The 20,775-nt window shown below is 44.6% G+C and overlaps 2 protein-coding genes across 2 annotated transcripts in view; both read left to right on the top strand.

Moving 5' to 3' along the window:
- PEX7 (peroxisomal biogenesis factor 7) overlaps nucleotides 1-3,668 on the top strand; it is a 70,121-nt gene extending 66,453 nt beyond the window's left edge. Inside the window, exon 10 of the mRNA XM_039532609.1 lies at nucleotides 3,188-3,668. Coding sequence (XP_039388543.1) covers nucleotides 3,188-3,256 — 69 coding nt within the window. The 3' untranslated portion in view covers nucleotides 3,257-3,668. The remainder of the gene's footprint in view (nucleotides 1-3,187) is intronic.
- Nucleotides 3,669-13,770: 10,102 nt separating this feature from the next.
- SLC35D3 (solute carrier family 35 member D3) lies at nucleotides 13,771-17,392 on the top strand. The gene is made up of 2 exons (XM_039530807.1): nucleotides 13,771-14,206; nucleotides 16,469-17,392. Exons 1-2 carry the CDS (start codon nucleotides 13,771-13,773, stop codon nucleotides 17,278-17,280), a joined length of 1,248 nt encoding a protein of 415 aa, XP_039386741.1. The 3' UTR covers nucleotides 17,281-17,392.
- The last annotated feature ends 3,383 nt before the right edge of the window (nucleotides 17,393-20,775 follow it).

Raw genomic sequence — 20,775 nt, 5'->3', positions numbered from 1 at the left:
GGTGGGGATTCCCCAGGGATTTTTCAGGTGCTATTCCATGTCTTGTTTCCTCTTGAAAGAAAGTATTGCCAATGTAGTACCACTCCATACCTATGGGAAGGATAAAAATACTTACTGTGTGTTTTATACAATTGCCAATCTCTGCACACCCTTCCTGGGAGAAATCAGATTTGTTGTGTGTGTAAAATTGTGGATGAACTGCAATACAGCAAATTGTTATATCACACAAGGCTCTGTTATGTCAAGTGAACAGACATAATGTCATGAGATTTTGTTCCATTCTGTTTAAGGGTGTAAAGTACCTCAAATAACTAAGCAGTTGCAACCAATTAAGGAAATACCGCAAATGAGCAGTAACCATGGAATGGGACAACTACAGTGTGTATCATACAAAATGAAGTTTGATTTCCAAATTTGTAGTGTGCACCTGTTCATTCTAGTTTTATATTGAAGAATGTGAATTAGATTTATAGCAAAGTGGTTCCTGTTCTGTAGGGCCTGATGTGACTCCCATTGACATCCCTGAGGGAACACGACACTTTGAAGATACTTTTCAAAAGTTGCTTTCGCCCTCATTTAGTGGCTTGTATTCATAGGCCTTGTCAACTTTATTCCTCTTCAGATCTCATCTTATCTCTTACCTTTGCCTTCATTTCTTTGTCCCTCCACTGCTCTGTAACAAACTATGCATTATACATCATTCTGTTATATAGTTGTTGATCTAGTATCTGGTAGTGTTAGAGAATCTTTAATTGCATTAGCAAATCTAAAGCATTTTGTAATCTGGTTTTATGAAAGTTTTTTTTTCCCATCTGTTAATACTGATTTTATCCAATGCTGTAGATTCATACCAGCCTTCATATTGTGATACTGCAAATCTGCACTAAAAAGGGATTTTAGGGGTGGGGGTTGTTTAGAAAAATTCAGACCAGCTTAGATTCTTCTGCTATATTGCTAAAGTGGGGTCAGTTTAGATGATATCATAGTCCCATCAGGTTAATGGGGAGCTCTCCTTGGAAAGCATGGATGATTGAATGGTCAGGACTCTAGCTCTGGTCCTTGGGAGACCAGAGACCTTCTATTTGCCGTTCTGCAACAGACTTGTGTGTGAACTCATGCAAATAACTTTAGTCTTTCTGCCTCCGTTCCCCATCTGTAAAATGGGGATAATAGCACTTCCCTATCTTACAGTGGTATGAGGATAAATACATTTAAGATTTTGAGGCATTGAGATAGCACAGTAATATCGGCCATACCTGAGAGAGAGAGAGAGCCACCAGCTCCTTATGGGGAGAGGGAGTGGATCCAAGCCTTCATGGATCTCCTGGTTCTTCTCCTGCCCATCCCCTACCACCCTCAGAGCCAGGCTATTTATGCTGAAGTTACTCTGCCCCCTCCATGGACTAAGTGGTATATAGGAAAAATATGACTTTTCAAGCTCCTGCCCACATCCATGCATTTCATCCAACAGAAATGAAACCAGAATTAGTGTGACACTTTCTGGGGTATCCAGGGTTGTGAAGCACCTGCTCTTAGCGTGGGGAAGCCTTGTCTGAGCCTGCCATATGTCAGCTCTCTGACTCTCCGGGACAAGAGCAACACAAATAGATCTATTAGGCCTACGCAGACTCTTCTGTCCCTCTGCAGATTAGCAATAGGCACCGTCCAGTCCCCAGTTCCTCCAAGCATCTCCCTGGAGTGTCCAGGCCATGGTCCTTTACACACGTGCATTATTTGCAGAATCACTGCTCCCGAAGGAACAGTGCACCCCGCTTACCAGTTATACCTCAATCACCACTCCTCTTTACATGCAGCACTTATATTGGCTTATAATGCAAACAAGCAAAAGTTGATTTGACAAAGTACAAACTCTAGTGAAAGCAAGTAGAAGTATTGGAAACATGTAAAATATTCCATTATATTACATTACACGTAAAATAAAAACCTAGCGTGCATTCCAGAATCTAGATGTACTTAGCTAGTTATTGTATCAGAGGGGTAGCCGTGTTAGTCTGGATCTGTAAAAGCAGCAAAGAATCCTGTTGCATCCGATGAAGTGGGTATTCACCCACAAAAGCTCATGCTCCAAAACGTCTGTTAGTCTATAAGGTGCCACAGGATTCTTTGCTACTTAGCTAGTTATTGTCATGTCTTTTAGAGCAAAAACTCACCTGCAGTCCTGCCAGCATAGGACAGACAGGCTTGGCTGTTACCTTCCCATTCATGAGCCATGCTGTGCTTTTTCCTCCTTGGTGGGAAGATGTAGGAGGGTACCTCTGTCCGCCAATAATCTATTCTCTTTTGATTAGCATTTTGGTTCAGTGTGCGAATAGACCTGTATTGTGAAGGGGACAACACACAATGCCCAGCCAGGGAGACAAGTGACTATTACCCCTTTGCCTGGAAGGAACTGGTGAAGCACCTTGCCTCCTGTTTTACCTGCCTTAACTTCAAGGCTTTGAGAATGTAATTTCCTGTAAAGATACATAATGCCTTAAATAATATCCCTACACACATTTAGAAATGATTATGATGGCCACTGGGATACTGACCCCACATGCCATCTTTTGGTGAATTATTCTGCAGAACCTGACCCAGGGGATCCCTGTGCATCCTTTGGTGTCCTCTGCCAATTGGCACACATCCTGCCTGGGTCACAGTTAGTTTTACAATTCATTAGACAAGGTGGGTGAGGTAATATCTTTTATTGGACCAACTTCTATTGGTGAAAGAGAAGCTTTCGAGCTACAAAGAGCTGTTCTTCAAGGTACTAAGAGTGTCACAATTAAATCCAAGATTGAGCAGAACATTTAGCATGAGTAGTTAACACACATTCTAAGGGACCATTCAAGATTAATGTATCCCTTATTTAGCTGTGACACTCTTAGTGCTTTTCCCAGACCTGAAGAAGGGCTCTGTGTAAGCTTGAAAGCTTGTCTCTGTCACCCATGGAAGTTGGTCCAATAAAAGATATTCTCTCATCCACCGTCTCTCTAATACCTGGGACTGACATGGCTACAACAACACTGCATTTTACAATTCATGTCAGAAATTAAGGAATTATTAAAAACAGGCACCAGTCTGAACCCAAACACCAGGCATCGTTTTCTGTACTTTGATCCTTCTGATTTTTGTGATCAAAACTACTTTTCCAGTAACTCTAACATGGACTATGTTTTCTTTGTAGGTGGCAGATTGCGCGTGGGATGAATTAGTGAAGATCTATACCCCATCATGTCTGGCAGCTCCTGTGTAGAGAACCCCACTTTGCTCAGTGAAGAAAGAGAGCTGACTTGGCGGGAAGCTTTCTCTGCTCCCAAGAAACTAAACTCGTACTAGATGTGTTGATTATGTGGTTTTAATCCTCATGTCTCTTTTTAAATAACAATTTGTAGTTTTAACTGAAGATGTTATGCATTTGAAGATACATTTTCAGTGCAGCATGTGGGGACCCATATTAAGGATGGTTCAACTGTACACACAGTGCTTAAGGCAGCAAAATAATGCCTGGGTGATCAAAGGCTGGCAGGGGCAGACATTTTGCTGGGGGCAGTGCCAGCCAGGTTTGTCTTTGGGGAGTTACATGGGTAAACGTCTTGACAGTGGGAGATGTGAATCAGATTTCCTAATCCTGATAAAGAATAAAGACAAATGGCAATTTATTTTGAGATACTGGCGCTATTTTTTTAAAAAGAGGGGAGGCGTATTTACTGTAAAATAATGCAGCATCAGCCTGAGGCTTGTGTCACTCAGTTGATTTGATATTGGTACGTTTTGCTCCAAATTCGTGTCACATTATTTTCTTGTGTAATATAATGAATGCTGTTGATAGACCGTTAATGTCACACTCTAACAAGCTGCTTCCTTTGACCTTTTTGTTCACTGGTTCATGATGGCAGAAAAGATTATTTCCATTTAGTCTTTTTATTCCCCATAAGTTTTCAGATACAAAGCTTGAGGGAGGGTCATACCAAAAGAAAATCTGTTTTAGATTATGCTCAGAGATTACAAGATACAGACACGTGATGGGAAATCCTCACAAGAATTAGGCATTTTTTTTTAATGCTTATCCAAACTTCTCTGCGGCTCTCACACAGACATTGTAATAATCCTCACCTGTGTCAGACCCCTTTACCTTCAGAGACTCCTTCACGGGGCCCAGCACTTTCGGCAGCCTCTTTGCAGGGCCCTAACTACTACTGAACTCAAATGTTGTATGCTCCCGGGTAGTGTATCCCAGAGTTGGTGAGATTTGCATTAAGCCATGGCCAAATGTCTGAGGGTGCCCAGTCTGCTGGAGCATTTGAAGACACAGGTTGGGGAGAGAGCATTCAGAGATGAGGAACTGGATCTTATTTAAGAGTTACAGATAAAGGAGGAATGTGTCCTATTTTAGAGATAGGAACCAGGGGCTACTGGACAGCCATGCACAGAGAGTTCTGCCTAGATTAGGAGGCAGGGTGAAATACTCAATTCTTTCCCACTTCTGAGATGTTTGGATTCTGCATGACTCTTATTTTTTTTAAATCAAGTGATCGGTTCCTGCGTACCAAGCCCTGTAGCTGAATTAGAAACAAAAGTTTTGATTGTGCGGTGTTATAAAATATGACACAGATTTTACAATCATGATGCTTTTTCATTTTAGGTGCTAAGAAATGAGACAACCATAAAGCTATGCTGCTTATAGCTTTTACTAGTACCATGGGCCATAAAACCCACACCTATGCATTAAAATTGATTATTTTTAACCTTTACAGTCCTTTCCTTTCATCTCCCTTTTCTGCTTAATATGCAAGCAACATGTCCGAGTGGGTGGAGGTCATGGAATATCTGTATATATTGTGTGTAAGTATGGAGGATATTTTTAATCAGGTAAGATATACTGTTATAGTACATCCATTTGAAAGCTAAACATGGAAAAGCCAGTCTGAGACTACAAACAGTCTCAGCCTTTCATCTGAGTCGTCATTAGCAGGATGAAAAGATGCTTTTAACATGGAACCGGTACATCCAACAAATGGATTAAACTTTCACCCTAGCTACCTCCTTTCCCCCTTGTGCACTGTCTAACTTTCATTTAAGAGCTGCTGAGTCAAGATTTTACTCTCTTGAAAAATGGGTGAACCCAAAGCTCAGTGTGGCTTTTAGCCTTACCTTATAATCTCCAACTGGGAAGAATGTGCTGTTATAAACATTTTTGCAGTGCAGTGAAAAATGTTTCTTTGTCAGTAGTTGTAACTTTCAGGGTATGCTTGCTACCCATGTTCATTTTAAGAAAAGAAATCGCTTCTAAGGATGACAGCGCTATCTTCTAATTCTTCACTGGTTATATTCAAAATAGACCTTTAAATACAAATGTCTTGAACATTTAATCCATTCTTTCCATTTTAAGGACATTTTTAAATTGTTAGTGCACAGGCTTTTTCTTGAATCGGGCAGTATTGTCAATTTAAAAATAAAAGTGTATTTATTGTTCTAGTATGCTTAAATTAATGGCACACTGTGGTAAAAAGTAAGTTTTTAGTATTCTTGGAAAGACTATTATACTTATTTTACCAATAACATCCTAGCAGTAGTGATCAGAAAGGCACATACAGTAAAAGTGTGCTTAGGGAGACCTTGTAATACTCATAATGAGTAGTGTCTTTTGGGTGAATGGTGGAGATCATATTTTCCTCACCATTGTTGGAGACCTTATCTTTTATGTAACTTTTTCTAATTGTGTGTGTGATGGTTTCCCCCTCGGGTGCCACCTGGAACTGGGGTACCACTGAGCCCCCTGACCTACCAGCCTGGGCTCCCTCTCACACTGTATTGCTATGACAAGCTGCGGTGCTCTCCAACCTGCACTTTCACCAGCATTCACACAGGTAGGGACACACCAGCTGCAGATACACACAGGCTCTCTTAACCACCAGCTTCCAAGCCTGGGACCATCCTGCCTTGATCAAATCGGGCCAGTATATGGGTTTAAGACCCGGTCTGCCTCTCCGTCAATGTGAAGAGAACACTGCACACTTCTGGTAACCAAGCAGAGATTTTCCCCAAACACTCCAGTCAAAGCTCACTGGTTTAGATTAAAATAAAAACAAGTTTATTAACTACAAGAGAGAGATTGTAAGTGATAGCAAACAGATCAAAGCAGATTACTTAGCAAATAAACAAAAAACACACTAAGCTTAATGTACTAAATAGATTGGCTATGAATTAGCAGATTATCACCTTGAGCAATGATACAAGCAGGTTGCAGATGCTTAAGGGGATCTTGCTTTATGGCTTGGAATCCCCAGTTGTTTTATATACAGGTGGGGGAACCCTTTGTTTCAAAACTTGACCAGACTGGTTTGTGGAAAAATACTGACATCCCAAAATGGAGTCCAGAATCATGTGACCTGGTCACATGTCCTTGCAGTGTTATAGCAGCCATTGCTTACAGGCTGGCCAAAACACCTATGGGAAGGTTAAGCTATTCCACAGTCCATTGTCTTTGCTAATGGGCCCATTTGAAATACAGCTCCCTAGTCAATATTCATAACTTCAGATACAAAAATGATACATGCATACAAATAGGATAATCAGGTTCAGCAAATCATAACTTTTCCAATTATACCCAACATGACTCATCTTGCATAATATGCATCATAATTTTGCCATGATCATATAACTATGAAGAATATGGGGTGCAGTGTCACAGTATGTGACTTTGTTTTGATAAAGTAGTGCTATTTAAATCTGTTCTGCTTGTGCAATCATGTGCCAAGAGTGCAAGTGTCCTCACTGTTCACTACTATAGGCTGGCCTTCAGTTCTGGTGTTCCCCTACATGTTCCCTCCACAGTGAGGGAATATGATAAAATGAGGTTTCCTTCTGTGGTAGTAAGGGGGTTCTTGAATTCTACCACTCTCAAGGCTAATTTTCAGCTTTACAATTTTTTTAAGGAACAGTTTCTACCATTTTCATCGCAGAAATAACACTCACATTGCTGTGTCCACACACACTCTGCACTCATTTGTGTGTGGTACTAAAACTTTTGGGGGCCTATCCCATGATACTTAATACTGCAGTAACCTGAGCCACAATGATTTTTTTCCCCAGTGAGTTATGTGTGTTCCCCTGGGCATATGGGTGGAATTATGGGGAAGCACTGGAGGACTAGCAGCACTCTAATGACACTAGCCCTGTGTCCACATTGCAGAGCAGTCATGTTAGCTGACAAGTTGTGTTCTCCTGAGCTGTAACTGGCTTGTGTTAAAAACAACACTGCACTCGGTATTTTGTGTGTGGATGCAGGTAGAGTTAGGGACAACACCTGAGTTATAACTTCAAGTTAACTTTGCAGTGAAGACAAGCCCTGAGAGGCAGCACATGCTATTGTGGACTAAACATGGGACTCAGAGTTTCTGTGTTCTGGGGCCTTGAGCAAGCTACTCTACCCCCCCCCCCCCCCCGACTTGCAGTTTGTTTGTCTGAGGCACCAAACGTCCTCATCTGATATTGATGACCCTGGCTGAGCCATTTGTTACACACACCAGCAACTTAGGTACATTAAATCCTGGGTTACTCCCGTATGCCCATGAAGTGGCTGTGGCAAAAGTACTTTTTTCAGCTGCACCTGGTGAGAAGAGTGGGACCAATGCAGACTTTTGCCACCTCAAGATTAGACTTCTGCAGTGTGCTCTACATGGGATTACATCATGAGACCGTTGGAAACAAGCTGGTGCAATATGCCATGGCCTAGTGGAATTTTCATGCCAAGAGCACATAAACCAGGGCTCTGGGATCTGCAGTGGCTTCTAGTAAGTTTCTGAATGAAATCCAGCATGTTAACCTATATATAGATCCTTACCCATCTTGGCCTGTTTAACTTTGTGAGTTTGTGCCTCTTTTTATACTGGGCTGCTGACATTGAGCAGTGAAGGATTTGAGCTGGAGCGCCTTTGCTATAACAGGGAAAGAGCCGCTGCCGACAGGACATTTTGTCTGAAAGCTTAGGTTTTGATACTTGCTCTTCCCTAGTCTTGATCCATGAGAGCCTGAACCTTCTAAGTACACTGCAAAACCATCTTTTCCCAGAGGCTTTTGGGAGAGAAGAGAGAGAGACATCCACTTGGCAACAAATATTGATATTAAAGGGGTAAGAATGGCAGAGAGCCATTTGGGGTACAGGACAAACCAAAGTTGAAAATGTACAGAGCAACAGCATACAGACAAAGGAGGAAAGAGGCCAACGTGGAAGATAAAAGATGGGAGAGAGCAGTAGGGGGAAAGGAGATGAGGTAAAATTGGAAGAGAATTTGAAAAACGATAGACATGAGAAAATGGCGTTGGAGTGGACAGGATGGGTGAGACAGGGAAAGAGAAGTATGAGAAGATGGAGGAAGGAAATAATCTAGCAAAGATTCAATGCTGAGTTCAATTGGTGAAAACCTAGTCCCATTGAAGTCAATGGGAGTTTTGTGCTGGATGTGGCCAGGATTTCACCCACTGAACTAGCAGAGTCAAGTAAGGGGTAAGGGCAAAGATGAAAATAGAGAAAAATAGGACAGAAGGAGAGGCAAATTACAAGAGACAAATCAACACAGGTGGGGCAGCCAAAGAATATAAACACTGACATATATCAGAAACTGAGCCAAAATCAGAATATTCGCTTGGTTGGTGGAGCTGGTGGAAGCAAAGCTGCCAGGAATGAAGACCACTTGACTTGCATTCAACCTGAAGCTTCCAGAAATGTATGTTGTAAAAAATAAACCATGTGAAAGTGGTTATAATTTATTTTGTGCTCATTATGTTCACACATACCTGTGTAACATCTTTACATTTTATTTCAAGGGCAAAAGTAACCTGTTTTCCACTCCTGCAATCTCTCCATAGTTGGGTTTTGATGATCCTGCTTGTTTCCTCTTTCCTTTATTCTGACTAGTTACCTATTTTAATTCTGAAATATTAATCTAAAAAACCACACCCAGACCTTAGTAGCTTCCTGGCTTCATACTCTGTATGAATTTTGCTCTGCACCTGGTCCACTTTATGCAGCTATGATTCATATGTGACATTCTGGTGTATCTCCCTTCAGGGGCTGGTCTAACAGAGTGTAAAGAATCTGCTATAGCTACCAGCAGTTACTCTTGATTCAGTGATAGAGCCATGTGCTTTGGTGCTGAAGGTCCTGTAGTTCTATCCCTGCTGAGTGCAGGTCACATGTGATGTGGGTTTGGGGGGATACTTGCAGACAAACAAATTGAAGTTTGGCGGTTACTATTGTCTTTCTATATCTTCCATTAAAAACCTTTGGCATCACTGGTTTTACTATCACCTCCATTGACAATCTCTAAATATTGAGTTGGATTTTTAATTATTATTTATGTTGGGACACAAGTATAAACTCATTGAAATTTAAAAAAGATGGGTTTGGAAATTTCTCTAGTTAATGGCAAAGTCCTTGAGTCTCTGAATTGAAAATAAGAGATACTGAATTTTTCTGCAGAAATTTCACATTCATGTAGAAGTGGTTTGGTTTGGTTTGTTTTTTTTTAACGCTAGTGAAATAAATCTTACTTAATAAATTGTTTTAACACATTGTGGACTCCAGTGTGTTAGGCAATGTAAAAGCCTATAAGGTTTACCCCTGACCCCTAAAAGATAAGACTAGTGAGCCCTTCATACCGATTTTGTTTTTAAATCCACGTTTGAGTTAATTGCATAGGATGAAACTCGCAACTGCAGGCGATTGGGCCTTCTATGCTGTTGGTCTATAGTAATGGAAACCACTTCCTCAAGATACTTGAATGACCACAGATCCTGACCCCTTCGAAACAAAATGTAAGAGTTGTACTAGTTTTCCTACAGTGACTTCCCTGAAATCAATAAACAAAATCTCCCATACAATGCTTCACAGGAATAGGGGGAGAAAGAGTAGACTTGATTTGGTGGTTTGTTTGTTTGTATGATTGCACACACAATGTATGATGACAGTTATATTTAAAATGTCTGGATGGAGGGGTGTGTTCTTGTTTAGAAAATATTAAATTGTAAAGAGTTCTAGCTCTTTAAGTAAAAGTAATGCACTTCTGTTATCACCGACTTCCTTTCAGGCAAGTTTGATTGAAAATAAGTTTTAAATCGCAGTTGGAAGAACTATTGAACCCATGACAGCAATTATGTAAAAGTTACCTTTTGAAGTGAGAACCTGTTTTGTTTTTCCCCAAGCAGGACATCATTGCTGGCAATGGGACATTGCAAACCCAATAGCCCTGAAGTATTAACAGGTATTGACAAATGATCAGCCATCAGTCTCCTCCATACACATTGAAGTGTTGTTTAAATTGCACGAGTTTAAGGGTGGCTACAATATTTCCCAGCTTCTGTTAAGTGCTATGGTAAGTCTTTAGAAGGTATTCCTTGTGCATACACAACCTCTGTCGAAAGCAATAGGAATTCAGGATCAGGCCCACACTCTACAACAAATAAGTGAGCAATTACAATTAAATTGAAGATGAACTTAGAGCCCTGAGTTCACCATTCCCTATTTGTCCAAATTCTGTCCTTTCTCCTACATTTTTTGTAAACAAAAAGGAAAGATAAACTTGTTACTGTGTTTAAAATACAAAATAAAAGTTTATTTACCATACACCGCTAGCAAGAATATATTCTTACTCTTAGTGAATGAGACCAGGGCATGTATGGTTTTCAAAGGCTGAAAATTATTAAGTTCCATCACTTTTTCTGACCCCACTGATTATTGAAAAAGTGGGTGTTGGGTAGGGTAAAAGGTTAGACCTTTCCACAGATTCAAGGTGATCTATTTCTACCTCAATTAACATTTAAAACCTTATGGAAAATCTTCTTGACTACCTCTGATCGTTCAAGAGAAAGGATGGGCTAATTTACTCCTACCAGACTTTTCTTCAAATTGTAAAGCTTCGCTTTGGATAATTTGTGTAACCATCAATGTTCCCAATAAATATCTCTGAGATTGCCCTCTTTTTGAAGCAAGGCTATTTACCATTTGTCTAGTGAAAATGATTTATCCTATTATATTCTGTATCCATCCAAGAGAACTGATGGTGGCCAAAGGATTAAACCCCTGTCCAATGAATGTCATTTACTAGATTATCTTCATGATTTCAAGGAGACAGAATTCAGCAGCATGTAAATTAGCTATACTAGTGGGGACTCCATATGGCAACCCTTTATTGACCATTTTTGAACCATAAATCTTGCCAAGAGACATGTAATTAACAAAGCATAGGAAGCTGGAAATTAGGGGAGGAACTGTAGCTTGAGACAGGTTTCAGAGTAGCAACCAGTGTTAGTCTGTATCCGCAAAAAGAACAGGAGTCCTTGTGGCACCTTAGAGACAAATTTATTTGAGCATAAGCTTTTGTGGGCTACAGCCCACTTCATCGGATGCATAGAATGGAACATATAGTAAGGATATATATGTGTGTGTGTGTGTATAACTCTCACCCTCTCATGTTCTCTGTATGTGTATATATATCTCCTTACTATATGTTCCATTCTATGCATCCGATGAAGTGGGCTGTAGCCCAGCAAAGCTTATGCTCAAATAAATGTTAGTCTCTACGGTGCCACAGATACTCCTGTTCTTTTTGTAGCTTGAGAGGTATGACTATCTGATGTGCTGACTCTTCCTAGAGAATGTAAAACTGCGAGTCAAGAGGAGTTATCAACAGAGAGAGGGTAATGCGTTTGATCCTATGTCCACTAAAGTTGATTTCAGTGGGCTCTGGAGCAGAACCGTTATTCGTGAACTTTTTCCTTGGGTTCCACTGGACAGTTTAAGGGCAGGCGTGTACTGCCCACAGCTGTAGTCTGTTTTCATTCAGGATTCTGGCGGGTGAACCTGTGTTGATGCCCTGAATTCTAAAAACTCGTGCAAACCAGCTTCCAGCCCGTACACTGCAGCACGGCGAGCCAGCTTTTGGTGGGTTTGAGTTAATGGTTTGGCGGATGGTGTCATAAAAACCATCTGATTTAGTACTGAAGTCTATGGAGACCATAGGCAGTCATAACTAGACTGTCAGTGTGATAATGCAATAGCGGATTAGATTTGACATCATCTGAGAAAATTCCTGATCTATTGTAACCAGCTGCTGATTTTCAACCGTCCGTGGATTAAAATGTACTGTTGGAAACGCCCTTGTACTAAATCTTTAATATGATAAAGTTACATAAACTAAATTTAAATTACTGCCGGGTCTGCGCCTTCCTGCTGATATGGTGCGCATATTCTGCGCGTCTTTTATTAATGTTTTGTTTGATTTAAAAGATCCGACTGTTAGGTTAGCCTGTGGCGTGTTCCTTCAGAAAATAGTGCTTTACGCAATTTTGAAAAGCACCCAGCGACCTTTACAAGACAAATTAAGATTTGCTTGGATCTGGTTAATTTTAGAAGACCTCTGTGCTTTTAAAAGTGGGGGGGGGGGGGGGAGGGAGACAAACAAACGAAAACCCCTGCCTTCCACTTGCTCGGCTTTTACAGAGGGTAGGTAGCTCGTTTCTCCTGCACGTCCGTAACACCTGCTTACAGGTGTTTTGACTATAAAGTTAATGAGGTAACCAAGCTGCAACATGGTGCCGGGGTGGTGTGTTATGGCTGCACAGGGTGTAGCGGTTCCCTAACAGCTCGGGGAGATAACCCCCACCATGTGCAGTTGCTCTTTCCAGCTTCCAGTGTCTGCTCGGGTACTTTGCTCTGAAGCCTCCGGACAGGACTTTCCCCTCCAGCCTAGCAGAGAAGCCGGGCATCTCTCTGATCCATGTCGAACCGCCGCAATTCGAGGCGGGCTAACAAAAAGCCCGAGGGGGCGTTTCATAATGTTTTATTAGGTACTTAAAACTTTGTGTCAACAGCACTCGCTTCTTCGGAAAACGCTTGGTTTGCCGATGGGTTACCCGCTCCTGGCTGTAGGCCGATTACACGGGAATAGACCTTGGAGGCGCTGGAGTCGAGGCAGAAGCGAGATTGGCATTTCCTTCGGAGCCCCCCTCCATCGCCCCCTCCCACACCCTTTTCAGTGTCACTTTCTGAGTAGGGAGGGGAGACTGTTGGTGTAAATTAATTCCACGCGGACCGTCCTGTGGGTCGGGCTTTGAGGGACAAAGGGTGTTTGTGGGTGAAGAAATTGGGCGATTTCGTTGTTTCCCCCAGATCGCACTCCGCCGTTTAAAGGGAGGAGGAGTAAGAGCCTCCCTCGCTTGCCCCGTGTGGATGGGCCAGTGTAAGGAGGAGGGGGCAGGCGCTGGTGCACCCCCCTGGCCGAGCGCTAGCCCCGTCCCTTTCAAGGCATTGCCTTTAAAAACAACCCAACCCACCCGGCCAGCAGTGACTCGCCCCCAGGGCCAGGGAAGCGGTCAGGAAGGAAAATCAGCAAATGCAAGAAAAGGATCCCGCTGTACTGAAAGTAACGGGAAGTGCAGCGCGGGCGCCCACCCCGCACGCGCCAGCGGGAGCGCGGGCTCCTCTGGACCAGGGGTTTCCAAGGGCTGCGGAGAGATTCTCCATGGGATCCCCCCCGCCCCCCAGATGAGCCCCTCCCCCGCCCTCCTGTCCCTTTGCTGCGAGCGAGCGAGCAAGCGGCGCTGGGCTCAGTGTCACTTGCCCGGACCCGGACCCACAGAGCGGAGCTGCTGCTGCTGCTGCTCCGGCGGCGGGAAAGCCGGCGGCTCCCAGGCACTACGGGGATCGGCGCCTCGTCCCCGCGGCAGGCGCTGCTGGAGCCCGGGCGCGGCGGGGCAGAGCGGGCTGCCATGCGGCTGTGCCAGGGCCGCGCGCTGGGCATCGGGGTGGCGGTGGCCCACGGGCTCTTCTCGGGCTCGCTGAACATCCTGCTCAAGTTCCTCCTCAGCCGCTACCACTTCGCCTTCCTGACGCTGCTGCAGTGCCTGAGCAGCGCGCTGGCCGCCCTCAGCCTGGCGCTGCTGCGGCGCCTGGGGCTGGTGGCCCTGCCCCCCTTCGGGCTCAGCCTGGCGCGCCCCTTCGCGGCCGTGGCCGCGCTCTCCACGCTGCAGTCCAGCCTCACCCTGTGGGCGCTGCGCGGGCTCAGCCTGCCCATGTACGTGGTGTTCAAGCGCTGCCTGCCCCTGGCCACGCTGCTGCTGGGCGTCCTGGTGCTCAAGAACGGCGGCCCCTCGGCCGGGGTGCTGGGCGCCGTGCTCGTCACCACCTGCGGGGCAGCGCTGGCAGGTGAGCCCGCCCCGCCCTGCCCTCCCCTCCGACGGGCCCGCTCCGCCGCCTCCTCTGCCCTGCCGGCCCCATCACCATCATCCCCATCGCCCCGTCCCCACCTTCCCTCCCGCCCCAGCCCATCGCCCGCACTGCCGGCCCCATCGCCCCATCACCATCATCCCCATCGCCTCCCATCCCCATCGCCCCGTCCCCCACCTTCCCTCCCCCTCCCCAGCCCATCGTCCAGTGTCCCCACCTTCCCTCCCGCCCCCAGCCCATCGCCCGCACTGCCGGCCCCATCGCCATCATCCCCATCGCCCCGTCCCCACCTTCCCTCCCGCCCCCAGCCCATCGCCCGCACTGCCGGCCCCATCGCCCCACCATTATCCCCATCGCCTCCCATCCCCATCGCCCCGTCCCCACCTTCCCTCCCCACCCAGCCCATCGCCCGCACTGCCGGCCCCATCGCCCCATCACCATCATCCCCATCGCCCCGTCCCCACCTTCCCTCCCCTCCCAGCCCGTCGCCCGCACTGCCGGCCCCATTGCCCCATCACCATCATCCCCATCGCCCTGTCCCCACCTTCCCCAGCCCATCGCCCGCACTGCCGGCCCCATCGCCCCGTCACCATCCCCGTCACCTCCCATCCCCATCGCCCCGTCACCACATCCCCATTGCCCCTCCTCTCCCATCCTCACCCCATCATCTTCCCTCCTATCTCCCACCTCTCAGCCCATCGCCCCGTCACCCTATCGCCCATCCACATCCACCCCATCCCCACCACCTTCCCTCCCGCCCCGTCAGCAGCGCTGCTCTCCCCGCCCCATGCCCTCGCACCTCTCCTCCCGTCCCCACCAACCCTTCAGCCCATCCCCGTTACCTCTTCTGCCATTCGGCCAACCCCTCACCCCATCTCTTACCCCCAGCATCTTCTCTCCCATCCCTGCTCCAACCTCTCCAACCCCCCCCTCCATCCTCATCTTCCTCTTGCAGCCCCTCCTCCCCCAGCACACTCCCTCCCTGCCACTCCTTAGCCCCTCTGTTCCCTTCCACCCCCTCCTTCCTACCCCCTTAGCTCGCTCTGTCTGCGCAGATCTCTCATCCCTGCTTCCCCCTTTCCTCCCGGTCCCCTCTGAGCTTCCTGCCCGCGGCTTGGAATAGGTCAGTACGCGGGACTGTTATTCGGGGGGGGGGGGGGGCAAGCAGGTTACATTGTTCCCAACTCTCTGTGGCTTGGGAGCAGCGATCCCGTTGTGCAGGGCACGTCTGGTGAACAGGGTGGTTTCCAGCTCTGGGGCTACAGGGACCAGCGAGGAGTGGCCCGGTTATACTGGTGGGCTACATAGAAATAGGAGTTGAGAAGGCGATCACCCTTGTCCCTTCTCCCACCCACGAGTTCTGCGCCCTTGGGAGCTGCCTGGCTTCTCCTTGAGAGGCTGGGGTAGATCGGAGGCTGCGGCAGGGAAGCCGGGGATCTGGAAAGGAGGCGGCAGCTGGAAGCTGCAACCGGGCATCAAGAGGGAAAGCCAAACTCTGCCCTCGGATCCTCACGCTTTACTCCCATTGATAGCAACGGTGACATGTGGGTTCTGAAGGCAGAATCTGGCTCTGCTAGGGACATGGCAACACACGGATTTATGAACTATCCATGGAACCGGAATGAAAAACATACGGTTCATTTTGCACTGAAACCAAACCTTGGGCTCCTTCTCCGGACGCCAGAAGCTTCCTGCTTTATTTGGGGGGAGGTAGGAAGGGCAAGATCAGGAGACTGAACACTGAAAGCTAAATGGCACATCCCGCTGGTACTGAGCTCTGAGGATAGTTTGAGGCAGAGGCAGCAATACAAAAATATTTTCCTGCTATGATTATATATCAACTGAATGTTTCCTTTCTCTTCCTTCCTTCTCTCTTTCCTTCTCTCCTTCCTTACTTCCCCTCCCGCCCCCCCCCCCAAAAGAGTGGATGCAAACTAATTTTGGCTCTGAGATAAAGCTATCTGGCTGGGTCGGATCTGGAGAATAATATGTTAAAGTTATGACTTTGAAATAAGGGAGAGAGAGATTTTGTATGGGATGGTGACTTTTCATCTAGCTATTGGTCAGAAGATAGTGTAATTTAGCATAGTAATCAGAAATCATCAGTAACATTCATTTAAACTGATGTTGTCTCTCTGTTTGGTCTTAAATAATGTCACAAATAAGAAGGTGGTTCCCGCTCCTTCTCATCTCTTTCTCTCTCTCTTGTAAATGCATTTTTCTTTTTGTCTCTTCTGGCAGGAGCTGGTGACCTGACTGGTGACCCCATAGGGTATGTGACAGGAGCGCTGGCTGTGCTGGTACATGCTGCATATTTGGTGCTCATTCAAAAGACAAGTGCAGATAGTGACTATGGACCCCTGACTGCCCAATATGCCATTGCTGTTTCAGCTACTCCTTTTCTCATTATCTGCTCCTTTGCCAGCATGGATTCCATCAACGTCTGGTCTTTCCCAGGCTGGAAAGACCCTGTCATGACATGCATCTTTATTGCTTGCATCTTCTTTGGCTGTGCCATGAACTTTACCACCCTTCACTGCACCTACATTAACTCAGCTGTGACCACCAGCTTTGTTGGGGTGGTGAAGAGCATAGCAACCATCACAGTGGGGATGGTGGCATTCAATGATGTGGCGCCCACAAGGTTGTTTATAGCAGGTGTAGTGGTCAATACCTTGGGCTCTCTCATTTACTGTGTGGTCAAGTACACTGAGACCAGACGGCAAAGCAACTATGAAGACCTGGAGAAAGAAGCTAGAGAGGAAGAGGAGAAGGGACATGCTGGAGGCCAACCACCATTTGTAATGAAAGAGATGTCCAAGGAGAAAGGGACTGAAGAGACAGCTGTAAAGGAATCAGCAACTGGGGACAGTCAATGTGTAGAGGAACAGAAGGACAGCACTGACGAGATTGTCCAAAAAGAAGCTAGCACTGAAGAAGTTAACAAGAGCTCATTAAAAGAGGCCTACCTTGGGGTATGGAGGTTGGTTAGAGGGACTAATTATAGAAAGAAAGATTATTTAATAGAAAATGAGGAGTTACCAACTCCCTGAAAAGCAGAATTTTAAAAATATATTACTGGTTGAGGACACATCTGCTTGTTTCCTTGTGTAGGGAGGGAGACACAAGGTACATTTTAAGCACCTTTATACGGTTATACTTTATACCAGTGGTCTCCAAACTTTTTTGATCACGCACCCCTATTAGTAAAAAAATTTTGAGCACACACCCCCTGCCACACCGCAGGGCTGGCTCTACCATTTTTTCCACCCCAAGCAAAAAAAAAAAAAAAAAAAAGGCACTCGGACTCCCACCCGAACTGCCGAAGTGACACTGCTCCGGCAGTGCTCCTTCTGCTGCGCATCCTGAAGGATCCTCTTGCGCACCCCCTGGGTTGTGCGCACCCCACTTTTGAGACCACTGCTTTATACTGTTGTAACAGTGTAACAGCATCCATGCAAAGAGCTGTACCACCCTAATTTTATTAGTATAAAATCACAACCCTAACCGAAACAGTTAATTTGGTACACAATCTATGTGTAGAGCAGGCCTTAAAGTTGGTTTACACTAAATGTAATTCCATTGTCTTCAGTGGAGTTACTCCTGATTTACAAAAGAGTGAGATCAGAATCAGACCCGAACTGTTGAGAAGCTCTGATCAGCAAAATAAGGATCTCATTCTACAAATGTTTACTGCTTTGCAATCACTCCTCATTAAAGTTGGGTTTTGTATTAGACCCAGGGAGCATCCTTCAGTGAAGCCATTGGAACTACTTAAGACCAGCAGTAAATATTTTCAGAATCAGGTTCTAGAGCAGTTCATTCGTTTTAGATTATGTCCATATGTGTGTGTATATAAATACAGATCAGTATGCAATAACATTTTTTAATGTAGCATCCAGAAACATAACCTTTAAAATATATTTTTTGAAAAGATGGTGTTCAGGGCTAAAGATGTTTATGACAGAGCCTAAAATAGCTGAGCTGTTGAAGAAGCGGCACACAGAGCTGTATGCTGCACTTAATGTACAACTGCACTGAAGTAATGAGAGTCATTTACTGTGATCTGAAATATCATGTTTACCTTCTGTTCAACCTTCTTCATGTATTTTTAAATAAATTCTCTATTTATTGTTTATAAAGTAAATTAATTAAAAAAAATGCATTCTAGAATAATGAAGTCGGCTTTTCTTACTGGTGGCCGGATCATTAAAATAGTCAATTTCTTTTTTATCCATGCAGGCCCCTGAACACCACATTAATTGCCAATCTGTTCTCACTGTGTTCAGTATTTTGTGTCTATGGGTGAGGGTCAAATACTGACTGCATCACAGCCTTAGATTTCCTGACATATAACACTGTTACCTGTTCGGCACATTTGAAAACATACTGTTGAAACCTATTCGCATGCAATCATATTATAATGCCTTTTCCACATGCCCGGTGGAAATATAATGGTTTGCTGCTTATTGTTCAAATACGAAAGTAGAAACATATGGGAATTCTAACAGTATTTAACTGTTAAAAGCTGCTGTTACAATTTTGTACATTTGCATATTCAGTAAAATGCGGTTATACTGTAGCTTGTATATAACTAATCTTGAGTGTTTAAGAATTCCTTACATTAAAAATGGGGATTTGGTAAATAAAACTGAGTTTTCCAATGAAGGAGACTGTTGCGAAATAAAATAAAAATATTGCCTCATGCTGAGGCATGTTAATTGCATTAACGGAAGACTTCAATTAATCTGGAGAATGACATGTGGAAATAAAATGCACTGCTTTACAGAAGCCTCCTGGTTTTCTTATTGCAGCTGTTCCAGGGTGCTCGTTTTTAGTTCACTTTCATAATTCCTGCACCTGTATCACTTCTAAATTTCCTTCAACGTGTTACACCACCACTGTCAGCATTGTCAGACATCACTGGTACAAGAATTAGGGGTATGCAGAGGAATACAAGAATTCCCAAGTGGCTGCTAAGCTGTGCAGCTTTAAGCATCTGTTGCACTAGCCAGTGATTTCCCTGACCAAATTTCTAGGTTGATTTGGTAGCAAAACTGTCAATCTGCTATCAATTTAGAATTAAAAATTGACAAAACAAGATCCTATTTGTCATTAATATAATAGCCCTGAATATTATTTTCATTTTAAAATGTTTAATAAATATTATTTCTTTCTCATGACATCCCTGTGAAGTGAATTAACTATTATTTCCACCCTTTAACATTAGGCCAAGGTAACAAATGGTTTAGTGTGGTAAAGATGTGAATATCAGACTTGTGCAGTACACTTGGTGTGCTGATTATATTAGGGTGTTGATTGGTCATCTTCAATGTCCACAGACATGTGCATTCAGAAAGCCGGAAAGATAGAAACTCTCCTGGTGCCACAGTTGTGATAATAGTGCATAATGACTTCTTTCAAAATAAACATTAATGTTAGTGTCAATACGCCAGTGAGCAACACCTGCTGTAGCATTACAAAACAGGAAATTAAGGAAAGCCAGACTGGCATCTTTATTTTATTTGTTTAAAAAAAATGATGCCTGATAAATGTGAAGATGACAATATTGTTTTTTTAAGATATACGTTTTTAACTTATTTTACTATAGTAAACCTGATCTTGGCTTTGCCTTTGTTGCCAGAAGGAAAGTACCACTGCCTGTAAATAAACAGGTGAGGATGAAAGAAGATCTACTTTAAACATGTATTCACTTATTTATAAACTGCTATAGATGTTCATGGTCTGTTTATTGCTATTGTTTAATAGCCTCCATTAACCAAATATTTAGTTACCTCTGTTGGCTGCAGGCAAAGGTTTAAGTACCTAGAAAGACACAGCTTTTTTCAGCTCTGACTTTTAAATTAACTGTTGGCAATTTAAAGTTTTGGTGATAAAAATCCAAAGCCAAAGATCCGATCATCCTTACTTTCTCTCCCCCATCAGATATATTTCCCCATATTGCCTGGTTTTTAATCTGAAACCTCTACAACCGCAGAGCAGTCAATCAACTTTGCCCATCAATTAGCTGCAATGTTCATGCTTCAATAGTTTGCTGGAGGTCATTGGAAAGCTGTTCACTTACTGCACGTTTGTTTCTGTAATTGATGAGCATGTCGTTGTTGTTTTTCTTCTCTTCCCACTCCCTGCCTCTTCTAATTCACTCTCGGGCAAATCCAGTTGCCAGTGCCCAGTCTAAGTATCTCTGCTGAGTGCTAGGGAGATCCTAAGGGAGAAATCATCCTCTCCCCAAGTTAGTGGAATGGCAGGGTGGACCTACCCTATTGACACCTTTGTGGCACTACATAGGACGTAGGTCTGAAAAGAACATCACCCCTACTATGGTGGGAGGAAGGACTAAAGGAATCTTTTAACAGCAGATCCTCTGTTCCCATCCTTCTGCACGTGGCAATGCACTGATTCCCCAGGGACAGGGCTGGCAGGTTTGTAGAAATTTTGGTGATGCCCAGAACCCGCCCCCCCAAACTGCGCCCCCCCAACTGCCTAAGGTTCTGGGAGGGAGCTTGGGAGGGGGGAGGAGGTCTGGG

The sequence above is a fragment of the Mauremys reevesii genome, linkage group 3 (genome assembly GCF_016161935.1).
Source record: "Mauremys reevesii isolate NIE-2019 linkage group 3, ASM1616193v1, whole genome shotgun sequence".
Taxonomy (NCBI): domain Eukaryota; kingdom Metazoa; phylum Chordata; order Testudines; family Geoemydidae; genus Mauremys; species Mauremys reevesii.
Note: the sequence above shows the minus strand (reverse complement) of the source record. Positions and strands in the feature narration are given on the sequence as shown.